General features: G+C 44.1%; 1 protein-coding gene across 1 annotated transcript; it reads right to left on the reverse strand.

Moving 5' to 3' along the window:
- Nucleotides 1-1,282: 1,282 nt before the first annotated feature.
- Nucleotides 1,283-18,740, reverse strand: LOC146445295 (protein spire homolog 1-like). The gene is made up of 16 exons (XM_085071292.1): nt 18,380-18,740; nt 17,553-17,584; nt 16,960-17,124; nt 16,093-16,218; nt 15,756-15,821; nt 12,711-12,872; nt 10,438-10,509; nt 9,829-9,961; nt 9,263-9,387; nt 7,530-7,635; nt 6,826-6,983; nt 5,599-5,730; nt 4,207-4,271; nt 3,321-3,348; nt 2,769-2,911; nt 1,283-1,619 (listed from the first exon to the last, which is right to left on the reverse strand). Exons 1-16 carry the CDS (start codon nt 18,618-18,620, stop codon nt 1,442-1,444), a joined length of 1,932 nt encoding a protein of 643 aa, XP_084927418.1. The 5' UTR covers nt 18,621-18,740; the 3' UTR covers nt 1,283-1,441.
- Between the last annotated feature and the right edge of the window lie 36 nt (nt 18,741-18,776).

The raw sequence follows: 18,776 nt of genomic DNA on the forward strand, positions 1-18,776 counted from the left end.
CCACAAGAGATGTGCAAGAGACGGAACCAAGAACTCCCAGGTGAACTGAAGCCTGCCTCGGTGCCATACAGACACCTTCTCTCTGGGCAGCATTCTGGGCTTACACATTACTCACTGATCTCAGCTCATTTCTGGCTCTCTCTAAACTACCTCACTCAGCAGGCAGCCCAGAGCACCTCATGCCCCTGGCCCCACGCTGTGCCCATCGTGCCAGCAAGCGCAGCTGTGGCTTGGCTGCCATTCCCTGCAGCCTGCAAGGAGCCCACCTGCCTGATAAGGCTGTGCCTCCCAGCAGCACCAGCCCTCGGCACACACAGGAGAGCACTGGGCAGGCAGGCTGCACCCTCCTAATTGACTGAAGGAAGAGCAACACTTGAATTTGCTCCAAAAGGAAGCACAAGCTCCAGCTTCCCCACATTCATTTACCTGCAGAGCTTGCCCAAACCTGTAAGTAGGCACCAGCTTGCAGACAGGCAGTTGGGAGGAAGGGGAGTCAGGCCATTGCAAGTCAGCTGGAGGTATTGACCCTCCTGGCAGTTTGGATGCAGACCTTGGGCTCAGCTCAAACATGTCTTTCTTCCCTTCTCCTCCAGCTAGAACTGGCCCTTCCCAGCCATTATTTTCTTCAGCATGACTCATTTCAGCTACAAGTCCATTATCTCTTTCAACACTGTCTATCCAGGCCCTGCAAAACTCACCAAGGCCAACTCCATCAGGCCCTACATCCCTTCCCTACAGTCAGTTCCTGGGGATAAAGAAATATACTATCAAGTATCTCTTTTTTTGTTTTAAATACAGAGAAAAATCTATGACATGTTGCAATAGTACAGTTTATTCAAGGGCAAAGGCTTAAGGCCAGGAGCAAGAATCTCTCAAGAACAACCCTCTGCCCTTCAGGTGATGACAGTACTGAGATATAATAGGTACTTTTATGAGATGTAGAGAAAGCTCTGGTGCCAAAGCACGATAGTGCACAGTCAAAAACCCAAACCACGCTTCCTAAATTAAGCTGCTTCCTAATGCAAGCACAAAGAACAGCCATCACTATGGTGTTACATGCATCAAAGCAGTGAGCTATCAGGAAGGAGTGTTTGCAAAATGCATAGTGATGTGATGGCATAACTGAGAGCTCTGCTTTCCAAGCCTCTCAGAAATAGGGGTTTTTGGTTAAAAGTTTCCCTCTGCTCAGTAGATTGGATGAAGTCTGCTCAGCAATGAATGCAAACAGAACCACAGAACAATGACAACTGCAGGTGCAAAGAAAGAAATGCTAGAGGCTTGATAATGCTTCAACATTTATTTTCCCAAAGAAATCCCACAAAGCTTTAGAATACTTCACAATACAGAAATACTAACTGTGCTTCCTGCTTAGACTAACCAGCAGGGAGGTCTTTCATTCAGGCCTTTATGTCAGTAGGTGCATAAAGCTGTTTCATTTATTTCAGGTACAAGCCCAGGACATTCTCCTGAGAGGGATGCTGTGCTCTTGACTGGAAGCCACACTCAACAGATATTGCTCACACTGTGTACAGATGTCTGCAGCCAGCCAGCCTGCCATGGTCCCTGTGTAACAGCACAGAGGCTGTGCTAGCCAACGGGGCTCCAAAACCACGGGTACACTGGAAGGGGAGAAGGAAAAACAAAAGCAGGAAAGATGACCCAGGTTTCTGTCAGAGGGCATGGTGCTCTTCCACCCTTCTCCCAAGCTGCTGAGTGATTTATCTAAATGCATAGGTTCAGAAGAGCCATCAGCACCACTTAGGAAGGCTAAAAAGCACCAGAACAGCTTCATTTACTGGCACCTTCTCTCTACTGACAGTGTGTCAGCCAAAGGGCTAATGGATGTCTGTGTCTGGTCCAAGCTTATGGCTGCATCCTCATGCAGTAGGATTTTTTTTTTGCCATCCTGAAGTATGTCAGTAATGCAGAGTCTCAAGCCTCTTCTACAGCACTTGCATTACAACACAGACCAAACCACTGCCTGCCCAATGCAGTTAACTTCCATAATGAACACTACTCCTGATTTTTGGCAACTGAAGTACAAGCCTTAGAACCAGAAACTACTGTGACTTTATTCTGGCTACATCAAAGAATGGTTTCAGAAGAAAAAAAAGAAGGTACCCATTTCTCCAGCAGAAAATGTAATGGCTTTGGGAAGCAGAGAACAAAGAAGAGAATGTATGTTTCTCAGTCCTGGATATTGCACTTATGTTCATGTGGCCTGTCTTTTTCACCCAGAACTGTCAAAAGCTCTTTTTGGAATAATTCATTTCCTGGGTGTCTGTATGTGTGTGGAGGGACCAAGAAACCATTTGTGGCATCACTCTTTAGTCAGTTATACCTGAGACACAATTAGAGTATTTCATGTCTAAGTATAAAGGTGCTACTCCTGGATTGTAGTGACAGATTTCCAGCTGTGGGGGATAGAATATGATGGGGTCTGGAAGCTCTCATAATATGAAGCTATTGCAAGGAACCTGCTATGTCTGGGCTAATATAGACACTTCTAAATCCATGTCACAAACCTGATAGTTGAAAAGGAAAATGCATTTCAGAGCACCTACACTTCCTCCCTTTTGGTCATCTAAAATCCACAATACTTCCAGAGAACTGTAGACTAGTTAGACCAGTGGCTAAACCAGTCATTCAACAGAACATGCAGCTGATCAGCCCAATACTACCTACTGCTCTCTGCATGTCTGTAGCTTTGCATAAATAACTGGTGACATCTTTCAAGGTAAAAATAGAACAACCCTGTCCCAGCTTACCCAAAATACTGCCAGTGCTCTATTTCATGTAACAATTCAGAGCTCTTCTGCTCTTGAGTAGCTGGGTCCTCCTCTCTGGAGAGTCTCAAAAATTTTAGGAATTGAAGTGGAAGATGTACACATGTTCGGAAGGGCATGGACATCTAGAATCACAACACAAGTCACCTGAGTCCTCAGGGAAACAAATCCTCCTTCTTAGCAGGACAATTTGCATGGCATGCAATTGATTTATTGGTGCACTTAAAAGGTAGACATTAAGGCAGTGAACTTTCTGACCCTTGTATAAATAGAGCACAGTGTAATCCCAACCACTTTACACAGTATGAAATAAAGAGGAACCAGAGTTGTTTTAGCTGAGTATGACAAGAGATATTGGTGTCACCCTGGCTGCTTTTACACCTCAGACTATTCCCTCTTCTATTTTCTTTGAAACAAGCTAGAGGGTAGATTTGAGGTGTCAGTGGGATGAAGGAAAGCTTCCTGTGACTAGGTGAGGAGAGGGAAAGCAGAAAATGTAAAAATCCCATATGCTGTTGTAAAGACTGGACTTACCTTGATGCAGCAGTCACCGCAGACAATACTGAAAGAGAAAAGTTTCCAGCATTATCATTTGAGTAAAGCTCAGCAGATACCAATATTGCAGCTACAGGTGACATTCCCAAGTAAGTCTGAATTTATGATAGTGGCAGAATCACTTGATGGCAAAGTAAGCAATCTTAGAAGGCCACTATTCAGTTTGCCAGCCTTCCTATTTCTGGTATTTTAAATCATCTGAAATGTGTCAGCATCCATAGCTTCAAGGCTTTATCTGCAAATGCTCATTACACTTCACCCACACTGCCACCAGACAGTTGCTCAATTTCCAGTGGTTGTTTACTTGCTGCTTGTAATCAGTTCAGTGCTTCACTACTGCTTCAAATAGATTTAAGTGAGCCTTAATGAGCCTGATGTTCCTCTCTCACTCTCCCACAAACAGAAACTCTCTGACAAATAAGTGGATACAAGTAGGCTAAACTCCTTTCCCAGCCACAAGGTTTGGAGGTCTCTTTTTCAGTCCTCAACAGAAGATTCTGGTGTAGACCCTCTCCCAGAACCTTTTCAAGCCCTTGGCTGAAGTTAGATCCAACCTTTAGAGCAAAATGCAGAAAGTGATCTCAGAGAAACTAATTTAATACTGGCACAGGGAAATTGGCTATTGCTGGCTTAATACTAAGAGTTAAAACTGAGATACTACTTCAAAGACAAGATTTTCCACATCCTCTCCAGCTGTAGACTGGAGAGGATGTGGAAAATCAGCCTGGCTTGTGCAGTAAGGCAGAGCTGAAGGGCTCAGCAACCTGTTCGTATACTCAGTATTCATGGGTTGTACTACTGCATTCTCAGCACTGTTCTTTCACTCTTTTCTCCCTCCTCATTCAGTCCTTTTGTACCAGCTCACCTGCTGCAGAGGTAACAGTTGTGAGGCCACTCAAGAAACATCTGCTTATGGCAGCTGAAACAGATCTGTGGAAAGGAAAGCTATTTGTGAATGCAAATGGGAAATACCTTTGTACCAACAGTATCCACTGCTTGCCAAAGAGCAAGCACATAAACAAACCTTCTAAAGGCTTTAGATTTATATACAATAACAAAGGTCCAATAAAGGATAGCAAAGACACAGGAATTAAAAGCTAAAAAGGCAAAAAAAAACCCCCAAAAACCTTACTTGTAGGCCAGTGTTTTTATGATGCAGAGGTTTGGGGCAGCTGCCAGACAACAGGAGTTTAAAAAAAGGCTCTTGAGCAAACAATAGCTGTATTGTGCAAGAGTGTAACAGTAGCTAGTTAAGAGAGAGGGAAGAAGAGAGACATTCTTTGAGGTAGACTTCAGCAATCCCAAAGAGATTAAATCAGGGCAAATTTGAATTCAATCCTGAAGCAAAAGATGAGTCATAAGGAAGCTGATGAGTCGCTTGAACTTTATAAAAAAGAGCACATTCATACACAGCTGGCAGTCAGAAGTGATATTATCTTGAGAAGTAGAACTCGAGAAAGCTAAAAAAACAGCAGCGGGTAAAAAAGGCATTTTCGAATAGTCATAGAGCAGGCAAGTTAAACCAGGGTCGGTAAGGTGAGCAGAAAACAGGGATTCAGTCTCAGGAGCATCAGATAGCTTGTGGAAGTAGCACAGCTCTGCTAGTAGAACCTTTGACTCAGTCCATACTGCTAAATAAATGAGGGCAAGAAAACGACCCATAAGCCAAGAAGCACAGACTTCCTCACATCTGTGATGCAAAGGGCCTCACTCAGGACATCTGCTCTGGAGGGGTGGCTGCAACACCCTCGCTCTAAAGGGGACTCAGGGGACAAGCCAGAAGTCAAACACGAACAGCCAACAGTCCTGAGCTACAGCTCCTTCCCTGCCTCCCTCATCTCCCCAGCCTTCATGTCCACTCTGTAAGGTGGTTTGTGTCAGCACAACTGGGGTGTTGCAGCCTGAGTCATGAGCCCTTGTTTCACTGTTTAGCAGTATCAAATCCCAGTTATTTACTTTGGGATTTCAGAGCTGACCAATGGTCATGGCAGTCAGCTCTCCCCACATGGAAGTCAGACAAGAAGCAACAAGCAAAGGCCAGGCTACTTTCTAGGCAATTTACACAGCTTAAGATGGATTAGAAGCCATCACTGCACAAATACTAAAAAATTTTTCCAGCCTAGGGCCAAACTCCAATCAGCTGTTATGAACAGGATGAGCTGAGGCCGAGGGCACCTCAGCAGTTCAGCACTGAGGGCCATGAAACCAGCCAGCCTTTGAAAAAGCAAGGGCAGCACAAAGAGGAGAAGAAACATACCTTTGCTCTTGCAAAGGCACCATCACTGCCTCCTTGGGAAAGGCCTTGCTCTTCCAGCACCATCATTGCATATCTGGTGCCAATCAGCTCAGCAATGGTTGGTGATGGCTGCTCGGCAGGAAAGGAACAGTCCTGTTGAAAGACAGATGTTAAACATCAGATAAAGTTGAAGAAAGCAGCTCTTTGGGGAGGTCATCACAAAACCAGGTCCCAAAGGATCAGGAGCATTTTTCTCCAAAATTCCATTTTGCCTGTAATGGGGAGCATCAGGTGACTCTTTGGCAATACTAGAAGAGAAACTGCTACAGAGAGGTGAGTGGTTGCTACAGTTTTCAAGTACATTCCTTTGAGACATTTTGACCTTTGGAACAGGCCACAGAACAGATGCCACCCTGGCCCTTCCTGGCTACAAAATTCCTTTCCACAGCACAAAACTCTCCTTCTGCCTTCTCTTTCCCAAGACCTACTGACCCCACACCAATGGAAGCTGTGGTCTGGTCAGCCAGGAGGGACAACCCTGCTTTTATCCCCAGCACACCTGCATCCCCCCCCCACATTGCTGAACAAAGAGGGGTCAGAGAGGTCAGATAAAGACTTGCCTAGGTGGAGCAAAGAGGAATGCAGAAGGAAAGAAGGAGGCTAGGGCACAGCACACCTTGTCAGGGCAGAACAGGGTGAGGCCATTAATTCAGAAGGTTGGACAGAAGCACACAAAGCCCAGCATTTCTCCTACAACCATCATTCAGAGCCCAGTAACTTCAGTTCTACATACATTATACATTTAAAAGCCACTGATGCTGTGCTATCCACATTTTGTTAACTACTTATTCCCCTCTACTGCAGCTTAAAAGACACTTTGAGCATATCAGAATCCAGAGAGAATGAGGGGACATGGAGAAAGCATGACAGTCCCACTGTCAGTTACAGTCCGTTTGAGGAAACCTTGATGGATACTTTCAAGTAATGCCATGGTATTTTTCTCTTCTTGTATGAGAAACAACTTATTTCATATTATTCAAAGTGGGAAGCCACCACAAGGACAGTATAGTATCCAGTCTTCTCTTAAGCTGCCTCCAAGGAGAGAAAAATAGACCAACTTCAGATGGGAATACAATATGTCCCAAGACAAAAAACCACAGAGGTTACTGTGGTTACTGCTCTCATGAGGATCAAGGTGCAGTGTCAGCTGTATCAGACCAGAGTTGCTTGCTGACATGTTGGACTTACAAGTTTCTTGCTTTGAAGGCCTCTCTCTAAAGATCTGGACTTTCTTCTTCCTCTGTAAGGAGGCAGCTGCTGTTGGCCAGTGCTCAGGAAACACTTAGGTTTAATGTCTCCTGGTGTGGGTGCACTCATGGGAGGACATGTCCAATTTGCAGCAAGACCTGAATAGGAAGAGAGAGTTTTAGGCTGCAGAAAACCAACTATCAGTTTCTAAATATTTAGCCCAAAAGCTGGACACTCAAGAGCATTACACTGCCTTCTGAAAGCAGCAAGGCTTACATCTCTCCCCCTCCACCCCATCTGCTCAGATCACAAAAAGCAGAGGTTCCAGTAACTGTGCTTGTCAGTGGGCATTGATGAGGCTTCATTAGCACCATTTAGTTTAATAAAATGAAGTGGTGCACTTTCCACTTGAATATTCACAACACTCATTTAGCTTTTACTGCAAATTCCAGTCAGGCCTTTGGGGACATGCAATCATTGTTTTGAAGCTGCAGGAGCTACACAAGCTTCACTCAACTGCAGAGAAATTATTTTCTAAGGGCACCTCTCCAGGCTCATTGTTTAGTGTTGGAACTTATCCTACAAAGTATCTTCAGGTGATCAGAGAAGTGTCCATTGAGCCCAGCCCAAGGTTTTGGGAGCCCATCAGGCCATTGGCTGTACTTTGTCACCTGGTTTAGATGTGCAGCTGGAAGTGCACTGACCTGTGCTGATGCAGGACACTCCTGATGGCCTGGTGGAGGGAAGGCAGGTACTGGCAGGCAGCTTGGGATGGGCTTCCCATACACCAGAAGACAGGATGGTCATAAGCTGCATGTAAGAGACACCAAGGCCACTTCATCAGAAGCACTGCTGCCTAACAAAACCCAGGATACCCATGACTGACCAGAAATGTTCAAGACTCAGCCAAAAGTGGAGCAGAGAGAAAAATCAACTGAGAACATTTAGGAATTTTCTATTACCTCTTGGGATATACAGTTAATTCCCCCTGCACTCCACAATCAGGGAGCTCCAGCCACATTAGTGAAGTTTCCAATTCGTCTGTTCTCTCTCTTGCCCCTATCCAGTGTGGATACTAGTACCAAAGCTTCATCTGTTGAGGAACCAACTTTGCAACATCCTCCCCACACAACCCATGGAATACATTGGAGCCATTTTCTTGACTCCAGCTCACATGTAGCAGCACTGGAGAACAGATCAGCAGACTGTGACTTATCCAACTCAAACCCAGTGCTTTATCTCAATAGCATTGTTTTTACCTTGTCTAGAAAAGCAGAGAACAAATTTGATTATATTAGTCTCCATATGAAAGTCCCTCTAGTTTAGCAATAATACATCAACCACAGGGTTCTCAAAAGCTGAACATTTCTACAAGTAGCACAGACTGGGGCAAATATAGCTAAGATTTTCTGCTTTTATTAATTCATATCAGTTTTCCTCAGTTAAGCAACTGCATTTCAAACAGAAATATTTACAGAAAACAGATTCCCATTTGTATGCCAGAGCATCTGTGCTAGACATGGTATGTTGGGGCTTAAGTTCTGTTCCACAGAATTTTGGAATATGCTCAGACTGAATCCCAGAATCAAGCAGTCAAGCTTTTCAGAGCCAGGAGTTAAAGAATTCAAAGCCAGGGTATCATGGTTTACTGAAGAATGGTGCTCCCAAAATAACTCCACAGAACAGATGAGTGGGAATTCACCCATCAATTTGCTTCCTGAAAATAAATCATTAAGTTTTCCTTCCATGAACTCATATATCATGTGAAATCAAAATACTTCAATACAGTTAGAATCAAATGTCTCACTGTGAGGTAAAAGTGGGAATATTCTGGCCCATATTGGCCAGACCTCCATGCTATTAAAATTTCGACAGGATCTAGTTCAAAGAGACCAGAGCAGACCTCAGTTCTGTAAAATCATAGAATACCCTGAACTGGGAGGGGCACACAAGGACCACAGAGTCCAGCTCCTGCCCCTGCACAAGACCACCCCAAAAGTCACACCATGTGCCTGAGAGCTTTGTCCAAATGCCTCTTGAGCTCTGTCAGGCTTGGTGCTGTGACCACTTTGCTGGGAAGCCTGTTGCAGTGCCCAACCACCCTGCAGGTGAAAAACCTTTTCCTAATAACTAACTTAAACCTCCTCTGACTCAGCTTCAGGCTATTCCCTTGGATCATCAGGCAACACTGTCACTGGTCAGAGAGAAGAGATGAGCACCTATAGGCTGCAGTTATGCCACAAACAGAAGCATTTAAATATGATATGAGCTTCTGTAGAGGAAGGGACTTCAGTGAACCCAGCAGTACCACATCTGTTCAGTTTTGAGACAAGGCTCCCTAGGATTTATTCCTGACATTCCAGGATATGTATATGTTTGCAGAGCTAATTCCTGAAGTGTGTAGACCTCTCCACAGTGCTTTCACCTAAAGCCTTACCTGAGCTCCTGGTCCCAGCTGCTGGGTTTTACTGTTGGCAATTTTAAACTCAGTACTGGCATCTTGGAGAGGTAAGACACTGTCACTTGGAGGGTTCAAGGCAGTATTTAATGCCACAAGCATTTCTGCAGGGGAGAGGGAGAACAAAAAAACCCCATACTCACAGACTAAATGGGATACTGAGCTGGGACAAGAAAATGACCAATTTGATACCCACACATTGGATTTTCAGATTAAGCCAGGCTTTGTCCTGGTAGTTACATAATCTTTTAGTCCTAGGTGACAATCAAAATCCTGTATTTTCACTTAGTGGACACACAATTTTGAGCATCCTTAAAAAAATGGGCAAGTTGAAATATCTTTTAAGTCTTAATAAGCCACAAACAGATTTTCTAGAAATAACTATTCTTATGCCATACTACCTCTACCACACAATTTGTATTCCCCCCCCACCATTACAAATATTATTGAAAAGATAAGTGGGCTTTCATTTCCAAGGCTGTTATTTTCAGCCAGTGCTGATTTCCCTTGCTTGCTGGGTCACTCTGTAGCAGTATAGCAAGTACCTTTGGGCCTGCTCCCTTTTTGCTGTACTGCTGCTGCTGCCTGAAGTTTTGGTGGCTGTTTTATTTCTGCCATGAGCTGTTCATGCCAGCTGGGCTCCTGTGGCACACACTGTTTCATCTTCACCTTCAACACCTGCAGGCAAAGCATAGCCCCACAAAGAGTCATTGGGCAGAGCAAGGAGACCAGTGGTGACAGAACAACTGCATTAGCAATGGTGCTGTTTTACAAGTGCTTGTGACTCAGGAGGGCACTGGGCCCTGCACATGAGACACCCTTCAGGAGTATGCATGGTAGAATACTTTAGAGACTCTCAAATTTGAAATTGAGAACTCCAAGAGATCTTTCAAGACCACAGAATGTTCTAAATGAAAGAAGCAGTGGAGGAAGTAGGAAGATTGATCATCTTTCTTCTACAAAGATGTCAACTCCCATTTTCCTAGCACCATGTTTGGCAGGAGGGGCTATTCAAAAGTTAAGTATGGTTCATACAACCCTCTCCCAAGTCCAAACCAGTAGATAAGGTATTAGCTTTATATTCCTTGAAATTGCCCTGTCAGCTCCAGAATTACCTAGTTTTGCTATTATCAGATGAGCACCAGGTCACCTACCGGCTTGAGATGAGGCTCAGGAGCAGCTACATCAACTTTGGGGGCCCTTGGGTGTTTTTGCTTGATGGTCACCTGAAACAGCAGAGTGATGCTTAAGAAATAGTTCTTTCTCTACTCCTTGTACACCTTGCCATTCAGCGGCACAGTGAATGATGCAAATCAGGATTTGGGGTTTGGGGAGGTGGGGAAGGCATTAAAAAACAAAAGACAAAGCACAAAACCAAACAAAAGACTCCACCCCAAAACAAAACAAAACCCGCAAACACAAAAACCCCACAAAACAAACAAACAACCCCCACAAAACAAAACAAGGAGTTGGGAAGTGTAGAATAATGAAGTTTCCTTACATGGGTTTCTGGTAGGGTAAGATTTGCCTGTAGCAAACCAGAGGCAATCAGAAGCACTGCACAGCCCTTAGAGGCTTGCACAGGGAGCACAAAGCCTTCTAGCCCCAGCAGCTCATGAACTGCTCTGAGAAGCTGCTAGAAAACGCTGTGCTCAGATAGTCATGTCAGGAGTGATCCTGACAAGCACCATGGTCACATCATATTCATCAGTAAAAACTTAGCTGCAGGGAGGAGAGCAATTGAATGGTTTAACAAGACTGTAACCAGAACTGTAGCAGCAGGCAGCTGCATGCATAAGCCTGAGTCCCAGAGACTGGCTTACAGCCCTACATAAACTAGGAACAATAGCAAGATAGAATTGCAGGGAGATATTCATGTGAGGCATCAAGCCCTGTGCTTGCTGCATAGAGGACAACTGACAAAAAAGTCAATTGCACACGCATGTCTTTAGCTGCCTTGTCTACTTATTCTTATTTTGAGGCTATGCCATTTATTTTCACTTATGTGTACAACTTCAGAACACGTGGGAGTGCAGGTAGAACAACACTACAGCTTCCCACACTAGCTGTGCTTTCATTCATTTGCAAATTAGACCACTGTTTGCTAGAGAAGCTTTAAAATAGCTTTGCAGATGGGGAAATCCTAGTTTAAGAGCCTTCACAAAGACCTGAGCAGTAGCACCCTGCTTTCTTTCAGCATTTCCGACTACTGCTCTTCAAATATGTTTGTGCTTCTCATGAACCAAAGAAAAAAGTTACCAAAAAGAAAAAAAAAAATAGGAATGGAAACAAAAAGAAAATCAAGACCCAGATCATTCTGCCACCTTGAGTTATGGTTCTGTACTGCATAGTACATCATTTATACAGAGTACAGTGCAAGGAATACAAGTTAGTTATGATGCACTGCCCCCTTTCCAATACTATTAATTTACACATCCATCAAGATATCATCTCCAAACATATGACATAGCCTTACCTGAAGGCTGGAGCCACAGTCAAGACAAGCAAGAGCTGGGATTTCATAGAGGTGCATGGTTTAGCTGAAGTTTTTAAACCTGCTGCACTCTAGCAGCATGAAAAAAAGAGGAAAAAAAGCTTATGTCTAGTGCAGTATGCAAAGTTTTCACTTTTTGTAATACTGCTCTCTATTACAAGAGTTGTGTCTCATCCTCTGCCAAGATGTCTGTTTGCAAAGCACGCCAATGCCACAAGGCCTTATGCCAATGTTTTAGATCTGCTCATCATTCCCAGCTCAAGCTGCAGCAAGCAAAGAGCATCACAAGCCTTTAGAGACACCCCAGACGTTTTTGTATCTGGCCATCTTCACCAAGTGGTGAAGTCGGAAGTCTCTGCCCCTCTCTGAGAGGGCCTCAACATTTTTTACCCTGACTAAACTCCTGCAGTAGCTGAGTGCACTGCCTAGAGGTCTCTGCCTGAGGCTGAGCAAAGAACCGTCTCAAAAGTGCTTTCACACTTGTATACACACCACAGCATCTGGGAAGGCAAGGCAACACATAAATGATGCCAGGCACAGCTCAGCTCAAGGAGCCTGGAAGGACAAAAGTGTCCAAGGTGGAAAGCACAAACAAGCAAGAGTCTGTTCCATGAAACTGTTGTGTGCAGGGCAGAATAACTGCCACAGGAAAGGGAGTGTCTGACCCTGGAGGAAGAAGAGGTTTACTATCCAGCTTCATGAAACTGTGGCTACTCCTAACTTAAGAAGTTACTGGAGATGAAGCATCCACTTGGATGGACAAACAGGATGATCTAATGTTGAGTTGCAGCTGAAAGGGAGCCCCAGACACTTCTGGACTTGGATGTACCTTTGAGAAAGACAAACCTTTGGAGAAGAGGTCTCAACATATAGTGCTTAGAAATGAAGTAGAGCAGATGTTTCCAAAGTTGCCTGTTGCCTCCAGTCACTCACCTTCCGAAGAGTGTACCTCCTGTGCTGAATGTCATCCAGAAGTAACTCATAGGGAGAGCGAATCTGTTCCCTCAGAGGTGCACAACGCCGTGGTCGCTCTGCGGTCTTGCGCAGCTTCACACCAGTCTGCAGCTCACAGATGATATCAGGCCATGGTGATGGCTTGGAGAAACCAGCAAGGGCCAAGTCAGTAGCTGGCTACAACTCACAGAGCAGTATCCCCTCCCTCCATGTAACATTTGGCAGCTGAAGTCATTAAGAAACACAGAATTGTGTCCTTAACATGCCCTTCTACTCACTTCCAGATCAGGGTGCAGCACCAAAGCAGAGAACTGCTTTTCTTTGCAGAAGTTAATTTACAACAAGGAAACTGGTAGCTGGCTCACCAGGCTCATTCTGAAATTTTGTCATTAACTTTATGGATGTACTTCAGCAAAATACAACTTTTGCTGCCAGGTAAATAAATAGAATCATTTTCTTCTGCAAGTGCTCCAGGTGTCTCCATATTACTGGATCCTAGGAAACACTGGGAATGAAATCCCAAGTCATACTATTAAAATCCTCAAAATTTTCAGAAACCAAGGGTTGAAGTGCCCAGAAACAAAAGAGGAAGACAAGTGGGAAGGGATCTCATACTCAACAGCAACATAGGTTAGCAGTCTCAGCCCAGAGGCACAAGCTAAAAGACCCCTGACATCTGCTCATCCTGTTCCAGTAGTAGGAGCTGAGGATGTTCTGGCATGCAGTATAACCCAGCAAAAGTTAAAGACAGGAAAAAAAAAAAAAAATCAACTCAATAGCATGTTTAGACAACATTGTAATGGAAGTGGTAAATCAACAGCTTATCTTGATCCCAGTGGCAAACTGAGTAAGAACAAGTCATTGTATTATAAAACAGTGAAAGGGAAGCAAAACATCTTAGAAAACTGCCTCAGAACAAAGTATCTGACTTAGGCTTCTCTCCTTTCTCTGCTTACAGCATGAAGTATCTTCTCTTAACCTATTCCTTCAGATATCTTGGTATAATACCAGAAGAGTCTTATGTAAGCTCTGACTGTTGGCTGCCTTCAAAGAGACAGGTATTTTTGTTGGATTGTTTTAGCCTGGCTTTGGTATACCTCACCTCCAGAGAACTAGAACTCTGAAAGAAGGAGCAAACACTAGCCATCTCTCCCAGGCTGTATCTAATACTCTGTGGGAGAACACACAAAAGTCTCTGGGCAAACTCATCAGTACTAGAGACTTTTGAAATAGCTTACCCCAAAACATTTGCACTTTGTGGAGTTGTATTTCACATGGTGAGGAAACTTGACTGAGAGAAATGACCTGAAGAGAGGCTTCTGTACTGTAATACTGCCACATTAGTTTGGGGACATGAATTGCCTTCAGCTGGCCGTTTCAGAGCAACTTGCACACCCAAAACATTTTTCAGTTGTTGGTGACATCATCACTCATGCTTTTATTTCCCTGCTGACTGGCTTACTGCAATTATTCTACTCATGCCATCCCATGTATTGTCAAAAGCCACCTAAACCTTCCACAACCTATGCAGTTCAACACAAAATGCTACAACACTCTAAACCACTGCCTTGGGTTCAACAGATGAGTGGTGAGATGACTGTGTTTCTAACAGGCCTCACTGCTTAGACTTCAAGGTGAATACTGACTTGGGACATGTTCAGCTAAGCTCTGCTGAAACAGTACAACCCCGCAAGCTATCAGGCTGCATTTTAGAAGATCTGTTTTGTGTCAGTCAACATGAAAAAGTGTGGACCATAGAGCACATTACCTGCTTAGCACTGCTCAAAATACCAGCTCTACTCTGTGGGATCCTAGAGAAGCTGGCATCCTGGTTATTTTAAACTCAAGAGTTTGTCAGAGCAATGCAATCAACTGGTGCTTAGGGCCTAAGAAACTAGAGGCAGAAGATTTGCAACAGACATCCAGCTTTTGGAATTCATGTCTCCTGAAGGAACAGAGGCCAAATACACTGGCCTTCAGGCCACACGGCAAAGCCCATGTATTTATTCATGTATTCCCTGCAGAAAAGAGCTACAGCAGTTGATGAGTTTGTGGTTTGAGATAGCTTGCCAGTTTATTTTAATAGATCACAAAATTGAGAATATGCCCAAACACACATTTCACAAACATTTTCATACGAATAGTTTGAGCACGCTTCAAAGCAAGTGCTATTTAGACAAAGGGAGCAAGTCCACAAGTCTCTCGGGGCTTGCTGTTTGTCTCTACAGACTCCAGACTACAGAGCATTTGTTTATGCTGGGCAGAGCTCCAGCCTGAAGAGCTATTTGTTTCTGATTGAGCCCTGACTGTGTAGGGCCTTGAAAAGAGCACAGTAAGTTGCTTTCTGTGCCCCAAAAACACAGTCCAAGACCTATGGAAGGACAGAAGGCAAAGACAAGAAAGGCAGTGCACAAAAGGTAGGAGTGACATCTCCATCCTCACCCTCCTTCACCCCTTTGTTTGAGCTGCTGGAGCTGCACAACCTCAAAGGTGGACAATGCTACTGGCCTTCAGTCCCTGCCAGTCCCAACCAACATAGATCCCACAAAATAAGAGTGAACGAGTCCATCCCAAGACTACCAACAACAGAACAGTTTTCTGGAAGTTTTCAGTGCAGCTATGAGAAAGGAACAGATTGCTTTTGGCAGGTGTCAGTTCCTGCCAAGAGCTGGAATTTGGGGCTCATTTGCGGGAAGAAACAGCCTGAGTGACTGCTTGTGGACACTTACTCCAAAGTCTGCCTGCAACTTCATTTTTAGAAGTGGTTTAAGTTGGACCACAAAGACAATCTTTGGGCAAAACAGAAGTCCACGTGAGGTTGACATATGAAATAGTTTAACTTTGAGTTCACTCCCCAACTTGTTTTGCAGGCAAGTCTTTAACTACTCAAGCTCCTGAACAACCTAAGCAGTTCAATTTGTGTTCAAGCTCTACTTTTCACTGAAGAATCAGTGGAAAGCCTCAGCGAGCCAAGGCTGACCAAAAAAACCCAGTCCCCCATAATGAAGAAAATAAATCTCTTACGACATGGCTTTTCTTCTTTTGAACGGGATTTGCCACACAATCTTCCACATCCATTTGTCTCAGTCTCTGAAAAGTAAGCACATGAGCTCATTACCTTACATTCTTCAGTGATTTCCTGTCTCTCCAGCATAAATTACTAAAATTTATCTGAAAAGCCCAGAAGCTCCAAACACCTAAACTTTCAATTAAATATAAATGGTGCAGAGACAGTAGCTATTCACATTGTGAAAATAGACCTTCATTTAGGTGCTCCATTTCTAGTGCAATGAGGACATTACTTTAGAACATGGTGAAGGTAGAGGGAATAGCAGCTAATGGGTAATCCTAAATGTACTACCTCTTTGGAGGCCTGGATGAAGGTCACAAGCTCCTGAAATTCCATATATTCAGTAAACAGACTCCTGCAGGTCATTTCATAATGGCTGGCAGCCTCAGAAGGCCTGGACAAGTGCTCCTCACAGGCCTGAAAGAAGTGCAGCTACTTAAAAAAGATCTTGATGTTAAAAAAACCATGGTAGACTGCAATAAAGCAAGATCCAGTTTCCTCAGTCCATGATTAAAAATCATCTTCTCCATCACCCCTTTATATTTCTTTTTCTATTGCAGATACAGAGGAACAAAGTAGGAAGATGTCCAATCTTTTATGTTCAATAAAGTAAATAGCTGTGTAATTTGTATATTTATTTTCCATAAGGTGTGCTTTGAAACAAACACCTGAAAGGGGAAGCCTCCAGTTCAGATGAAGCACAACAGCCCACAGCAGGTGGAGTCACTTGCCCTGTTCTTTTTCCCTGCCCTGATCAGAGGGATGGGAAGTTTCTCATACCTCTAAATTATGGCTGAGGCAAAAATATCTGTTTGAATTGAGACATTCAAATCCCAGCCTTTGCAGAAGCTGAGTACTATGGAAAGTGACTTTTTTCAATATCCACAGTGTTCTAGGGATGGAATTTGAAGACTGTGTACAGAAGGACTTTGTAGACACAGCTGTGTGAGAGCCATGCTCAGTCTCCCTTCTTAATTCTTTTCCATGGGCACTTACAAACACTTAAAATGGTTTTGCCTTTACCCTCTGATGGGAAAGCCAATGTCCTCCAACAACCCACCCAGCTTTTTCCCAGACATGGTCTTGCCTCTTGGTTAACAGCACTGTTCCATCAACTCCTCTAAAGCTGCTATATTTAGTAAATGGGAAGAAGGAGACCTGGATAACATCCTGCAGTGTGACTGTTGGCTTCATTGCCTCATCACCCAGTTTCAACATGAGGCACAGCAGCTTCTCCAAAGGATCGCTCAGTTCTCGCTCCATCTGGCTGTTGATTCCCCAGTTCAGGGCTTCATAGATCACCAATCCCAAGTACTCCAACAGCTACAGACAGAGACCAAGGAAGCAATGCAGCACAAAGAGTTGTGCAGAATGTCACAGCTCTCACTTTCCAGCCATGCATGTACCCTCCTCTGCTCCTGAGGACTGAGCACATCTCTCAGGATGAGAGCTACTCCCCATTTAAGCTGGTTTAAGGTTTTTAAATGGCCTCAGCTGGCACCCCTAAGATACCTGTTATTAAGACAGCAAGATTGGCCTATTCCACAGTAGATGGCATCTGTGTACATTGTTTCCCAGTCCCATTGTCTTACTCAAGTTCAGTCAAAACATTTTGTTTCCTTTTCCAGGTTGCAGGGGAAAGAGTCACTCCCACAGGGCACAGCAAATTGACATCTGCATCTCCTGAGCCAGCCTTCTACTACAACAGGATTACATCTGCACACATCATGAAGGTAAAGACACAGGCTTACCTTGTCCTCTGACTGCTGAATGCTGCCAACACCTGAAAGGGAAAAAGGAGGGTCAGGGGAGAAAAACAGCTGTATAGGCAATGATAAACTGTTTTTAGAAGCCTTTTCAAGAGGGGGGAACAGGAAATATTCTTCTTAATAAGGTAACTAACTCCTCTGATTAAAGTCAGTCCCACCTGTGCAAAGTAGGCTGTATTTGGGGAGCTCCTGGAAAGCATCACAGGAGACTTATGTTATTGTGAGCATTAGCCCAAAGTAACAGCTGCTGCATTTTGTTGTTTGCTAATTGATATCCAGCCACAGAGAAGGCACAGGATCTTTCTTCTTTATTACCCACTCTAGTCCCTGAAGAGTTAGCTTAGCACTGACCTCTGCAGCAGCACAACCAAGCCACAGACTTGTTGCCACTTGCTGGATACACATAGTGACAAAAGAAAGGGAAAGTGCCAATCATAAATCTGCTGTGAGGGTTACCATAACAAAGGAACCATGCACTGGAAGATGAACAGAGCAGTACATATAACAAAGCCTCACACTATTTATTTCAAATAGCATAAGTGATAGAAGGCTTTCATCACAGCCATGCCCTAGAAGCAAATGACTAATAGAGCACTACTAGAGAAATTAGCAGGTCATACATCTGTGTTACCACTCATCTACAGTCCTATGAAGTGAGGTATAGGCAGGAGAATAGGCAGCTTCATGACAGCATACAGAGAAAAGAGAGGGGAAAAGAAAGACAGAAGAGAAATTTCCCCTACTTTGTTGCTACATTTCAGACTGTTACAGGAACAGCCCTTAGCATCAGCAGGTACCTATGCCCTTACCATATTTGTGGTAGAATTTGAAGGAAGCAGAACCATCAGCATGGATAAAGATGCTCCCAGAACCATTTATGAACACAAAATGGAGCGGTGGGCACAGCTCTTGAGCCAACTGCTCTATTTTTCTGCAACACTGAAAGCAAATAGCCCAGGCTTGCTCCTCGCTTACAGGATGTTCAAAACACCTCAGAAGCTCAGCTAGAGAGACCTTTGTGATCCTCTGCTCACACGCTGGAGGCTCCATTTTTCCTTTCACTTCTAACCTCCACTCTTAGCTTAGGGAGCTTAACACTCCCTTTTCCAGGACAGGCAAGTGCTCACAGCAGCCTTTTATCCATTCTGCCTCTTGGTTTGCTCTTATCTCTCCTCCCTACAGGTGCAACCATCAATGCCAATTTTT

Source organism: Lichenostomus cassidix, chromosome 1, assembly GCF_008360975.1.
Source record: "Lichenostomus cassidix isolate B80296 chromosome 1, HeHo_3.0, whole genome shotgun sequence".
Lineage (NCBI taxonomy): Eukaryota > Metazoa > Chordata > Aves > Passeriformes > Meliphagidae > Lichenostomus > Lichenostomus cassidix.